At 36.8% G+C, this 5,610-nt stretch overlaps 1 protein-coding gene across 1 annotated transcript; it reads left to right on the top strand.

Annotated features, from left to right (window-relative positions):
- Positions 1-1,322: 1,322 nt before the first annotated feature.
- On the top strand, positions 1,323-2,710 carry LOC149516594 (F-box/kelch-repeat protein At3g06240-like). Its single transcript, XM_089767329.1, has one exon. It carries the CDS (start codon positions 1,443-1,445, stop codon positions 2,553-2,555), a length of 1,113 nt encoding a protein of 370 aa, XP_089623455.1. The 5' UTR covers positions 1,323-1,442; the 3' UTR covers positions 2,556-2,710.
- The last annotated feature ends 2,900 nt before the right edge of the window (positions 2,711-5,610 follow it).

Consider the following 5,610-nt stretch of genomic DNA (forward strand, 5'->3'; position numbering starts at 1 on the left):
TGTGTAAGTAAACGAGAGATTGAGTATATGTTTGCCACCCAGATCCAAGTCAAAAATTCAAAGAATACTCACTGCTGATTAGCCGCCAAAACCCAACAAAAATCTCTATCTCTTACTTTTCTCATTTATTGCCTTTTTTCCTTTTGATAGTGTATTTTACAGGTTTTAGGGAAATTAATTTCTTTTTGGTTTCTTTTTGTTATGGTTTTCGAATGAAACTAGAGTAGGATTTTTTTTTATTCTAGATGGAATTTGATGAAGGTTCTGCATATTGGCTATTTAGGTGGGTGCGGTGGTTTCGGTGAGCAAAAGGTTGAAGGAGTTTTTTGTGTTTGTTTATGGGTGGATGATGGTGGTCATGGTTTACCTTGATGGCTTTTAGATGAAATTGGTGATGAGTTTAGGGTTCTTTGCAAAATGGGTGTGCTAGTAGCACAAGGGTACTGGGTGGTGATGGTAACGGATTTTTTTTGCGAAGTTTTTTTTTTCCTTTTCAAAATTTCCCCTTCTGTTGATTTCCCTGTTCACTTTTATAAGCAGTTTCAGATTTTAGGTTTATGAGAAAAATCGAAAAGTAGTTAGAAATATGCTGGGTAAAGAGGGTTGTTGGCAACTTAATTTCGACTGCAATGATGGCTGGTAGGGTGGCTTGGTGATTCGATGGATAGGGTGGCTGAATTGCAGGGCTGGTAGACACTGTTGCTGATGGTTTTATGCACCGTATCTGCTTGTGATTTAATTTTCTTTCAATTTTTTCTTATTTTTATTTTATTAAATTTTTTATTCCTTTTTTATTTAATTTTGATTAATTAATTAATTAAATTATTTATTTAATTAAAATACTATAAATCTCAACCTAACTCTCGTAAAACGAGGAACTTTAGCTTTTTACTCCGGGATTTGTCTCTTCCCTTTCATTTAATTAAAACATTAATTTGATTGCATGAATCTGGAAATATGGGTCTTTAAGCCTCAAATGACAGGCTTTTTAAATTTTAAGCATAAAAGATCCATTTAACTATAAGTGGATTGAAATTAAATTTTGGCCCATGTGATTTTAGATTGGAAAATTTGGACTCAAGACTACCAAGTTTGCACAAGTCCAATATGAAACAACTCTGATTAAAAAGCTCAAACAATCAAAATTAGGAACATCCGAACAAAATTCGAAATCCATTTTAATTAATCCGGATGTTTAAACAACCGCTTACTTAACAGTTAAGCAATGACGTCACTTTTCTTTAAACTCAACAGTTGGTACAATAAATAACCCAATAGAATGCCAGACGACTTGCAAGGGGCGTTACCTGTCAAATGTCAATTACCATTTAGGCTGCATAAAATCAAATCACATAAGTTTTCCCATCCCCTTGAAAGTATTGCATATACTCAAATCTCTCGTTTACATACGCACAGGGGGATACCGTCAAGGAAGATCATCAATGGCTGCAGCCGCAATTACCTATTCGTTGCCTGAAGATGTTGTGGTGGATATTCTGGCAAGATTGCCTGTCAAATCTCTAAAGCGATTCAGGTGCGTTGGTAAGTCTTGGTGTTGCTTGATTCAAAGCGCTCAATTTATTACAGCCCACTATTCTTTTAGTAAAAACAAGAAATGTCTCCTCATCAAACATGAGAATTATATACAGAGAAAGACTATGGTCTCTTTTATTTCCAATCAAACTCTTGATGTTGTTGCCAATCTTGATATACCATCCTTTACTGATGATCCAATAAGTATAAATATCCGAGGTTATTGCAATGGCATAATTTGTCTTTGGGACTGTGTTGGTGGTGTTCTTTTGTGGAACATTGCGACTAAGGAATTTAAAATTCTCCCTATGTGTCCTTTTGAGTGTCCGCCAAGCTATGAAAATACCATTGATGTAGTTGGTTTGGGTTATGATTCCAAGAGAGATGAGTATAAAGTAATTAGGATTGACACATTTTGGGAGGGCGTCCCCCGAGGCAACGGAGTTGCTTTGTACAACTTAACTACTGATTCTTGGAGAAAGCTCAATGACAACTTAACTGCTGAATTCTTCCATGGTTGTGCGAACGATCAAGTCTACTTCAACGGATTTTATCACTGTTGGGCAGTTGTTGATAGTGAAGAATTGCTCCTTTCATTTGACATGAGTAATGAAGTTTTCGTTACAACACTATTCCCTGATGGGGGTTTGGGTAAGAACTGTAGAACAACACGCTATCTTACCTATTTAATGGAAATCAACGGATCACTTGGTGGGTTACTTTGTCAGGATTATTCTGTAAGAGATAGCTGCTATGATGTATGGGTGTTGGGTGAACTTGGTCTAAAGAACTCTTGGACAAAATTATTCACCATTGAACCTATTCCTACTGCCATTAGACCATTAGGAGTCGGCAACGATGGTGAAATCTTCTTTGAAGACGAAGAATGCAACTTTCTGGTGTGGCATCATCGAAATAACAAAGAGATAAAGACACTCCAATTTGAAGGAACTGCATTAGAGCTAGCAATGTATGCAGAGAGCCTAGTTTCTCTCAGGGGAGGAACTGCATTCAACCATTAATTTTCATTTGCTGATACTTACAATTTGGTTATGCTTTTATTCAATGTTCAACCTTTCACTATGAAGATAAACATTATTGTTACCTTTGTATTGAGAAACATCTGTTAGATTTTCTTCTCTCATTTCCTTTTATCTTACGTGGCATTCACTTTTCAGTCTTTAGTTTTCTAATGAATATATAGACGTAGGCCATTGGAGTTTCTTGCTATTGCTTTAAGATGGAAACGTTAATGGTTTTTAGATCGATTTCATGGCTATTACAAGGATGAATGCTACCAGGAGTCCATAGAAAAGTGCCAATTTGATTAAAGGAACCTCACTTGTGCATCTTTGACAATATAAACCACTGCAAGAAATCTGATATATAGTGACGCTCAAAAAAGTGTCGATAAAACTTCAAAATCTGTCAGTATAGTACCATAAATCCTATATTGACGATCAAAATATATATTTCGATGAATTTTTAACTATCGGTATATCTCTTATCGATATACTAATGGTTTTTAAGGTATTGAAATAATTCGTAGAAATATACCTACGGTTCAAGACCATCAGTAAAAGTATATCTGTTGATATAGCATATGTAATATGTTTTGTTGTTATATCTTTTATCGACAGTTAACACCTGTTAGTATAAATTTAAATGTTTTAATTTTACTTACATATACCGATGGTTAATACCTGTTAATATAACCTTTATCTATACTAACGCTTAAAGCTCATCAGTATAAGAAAAAATTGTTTTAATTTTCTCACCTATATCGATGGTTAGCACCTTACCACGAATACCACGAATTGGTTTCCTGCATCTGTATCAACCTCGGATTGCACCCGGTACCTATTTTTTACTGTGTACTCCCCAGTTTTCTTAAAATGCCAAATTAATTTATCAGCCATAACCCTTCTACTTAGAGGAATCACACAGATTGCATCAGCTTCAGCTTGATTAAATTCCATCCGTATTAAGTTCTCTTTCCACCTTCCGTTCTCTTCATCAATCAGAGCCTCAATTGTGGCATCCTCTGCAATGCTGTTTGGTCTTAAAATAGGTTCAAAATTTCCTTCTATGGGTAACCATTTGTCCTTCCATATTCGGATGCTTTTTCCATCACCCACTTGTCATCTTATTCCACTAATCAACACCTGTTTCACCTCCCAAATACTCCTCCATATTAGAGATGGCTTGTAACCCAGGTTTGACTCTAGAAAACTATTATGGGGAAAATATCTGGCCTTCAAGACTTTGTAGCATAAAGATCCAGTATCATCGATTAATTTTCAGCCTTGCTTCCCTAACATAGCTTTATTGAATTTTTCCAGCTCGCGAAAGCCCATCCTACCCATAGTTTTTGGCATGCTCATTGTTGACCATTTGAGCCAGTGTATACCTTTCCCCTCTGTCTTATTTCTCCACCAGTATCTACTTATGATGCTTGTTAGTTCTTGCACTAGAGATTTTGGTAGAAGAAAGCAATTCATCGTGTAAGCTGTAATAGCTTGAAGAACTGCTTTTATGAATACTTCTTTTCCTAACAAAGATAAAAATCACCCACGCCAATTTTGGATCAGAGTTTGCACGTTCTCCTTGATGCTTCTAAAAGCTTTCTTCTTTCCCCTTCCCACTAAGGTTGGCAGACCCAAGTCCTTTTCTGAATTTGTGGTTGCATTGATCCCAAACAATCGTTGAAGTGTTTCCCTCTGGCCTCTAGTGGTGTTATTGCTGAAGAAAAGGGCTAATTTATCAAAATTAACTTTCTGGCCCAAGCTTTCTTCATATACCTTTAGCATGTTCTTCACCTTCTCGCCATCGTTTTCGCTAGCTTTAGCGAACATTAAACTATCGTCAGCAAAGAAAAGGCGAGTAATCCGAGGACCAGATTACTTGCCCTTACACATTGGATTTCTCCACTCCTTTGGCCTCTGGATAATAAGGCAGATAGTCCTTCTGTATATAATAGAAACAAATATGGTAACAAGGGATCACCTTGTCTAAGACCTCTGCTTGGGCAAAAACTATTAGTGATGCTTCCATTGACGATTATGGATTAGGAGACAGAGCAAACACAATTCATAATAGTCGAAATCCACCTTGTCTGGAACCGCATTTTGGCCATAATAGCCTCAATGAAAGGCCACTCCACCCGGTCTTATGGTTTACTCATATCTAGCTTTAGTGCAAAGAAACTGTTCTTCCCTTGTTTTTTATTCTTTAATGAATGTATAAGTTCTTATGCAGCAAGCAGATTATCTGTAATTAGCCTACCACGAACAAATGCGCTTTGATACTCACTAATACACATAGGTATAACAAGTTTCAGTCTATTCACCAAAACCTTAGCAATCAGTTTGTAGATCACATTGCATAGACTTATAGGGCGATATTGAGTCATGTTTCTGGGGTTCTTGACCTTTGGGATAAGGACATTGTATGTTTTGTTAATATCATGCAAATGCTGGTGACCATTTAAGACTTCCAAGCAAAACGAAATTATGTCACTGCCAACAACATGCCAATTTTTTTGGTAGAAAAGGGCAGGCATACCATCAGGTCCAGATGATTTTGTAGGGTGCATCTGTTTGAGTGCTTGGACTATTTCATTTGGTTTGAACTCTGCTAAAAGGAGCTTTTTCAATTCGTCTGTAACTCGGTGGTCCCCCATCTCTAAGATATCTTCCATGTTTTGTGATTCTTGGGATTCAAAGAGCTTTTCAAAGTAGTGTTTTGTAATATTGTGCATTTCCCCCTCCCCTACACACCATTTTCTATCGTCATCTTTGAGTCCTGTAACTAAATTTCTCCTTCTTCGGTTGTTCACCTGTGTAGGGAAGTATGCAGTGTTCCTCTCTCCTTCTCTCAGCCAGTCCACCTTTGCTCTTTGTTTCTAAAAAATTTCTTCTTTCTCCAGCAAATCATCCAGCATTTTTTTTTGTCCTGCTTTCCTCATCCACGATGCCATCATCCACTTTTTGACTTTTCAACCAACTTAGTTTATGGTTGAGTTCCTCAATCTGGCGGCTAACATTTCCATAGTTTTGGTCATGCCACCTCTTCAAA

The sequence above is a fragment of the Durio zibethinus genome, chromosome 10, assembly GCF_047325235.1.
Source record: "Durio zibethinus cultivar Kanyao isolate XHJ-2024 chromosome 10, ASM4732523v1, whole genome shotgun sequence".
NCBI lineage: Eukaryota > Viridiplantae > Streptophyta > Magnoliopsida > Malvales > Malvaceae > Durio > Durio zibethinus.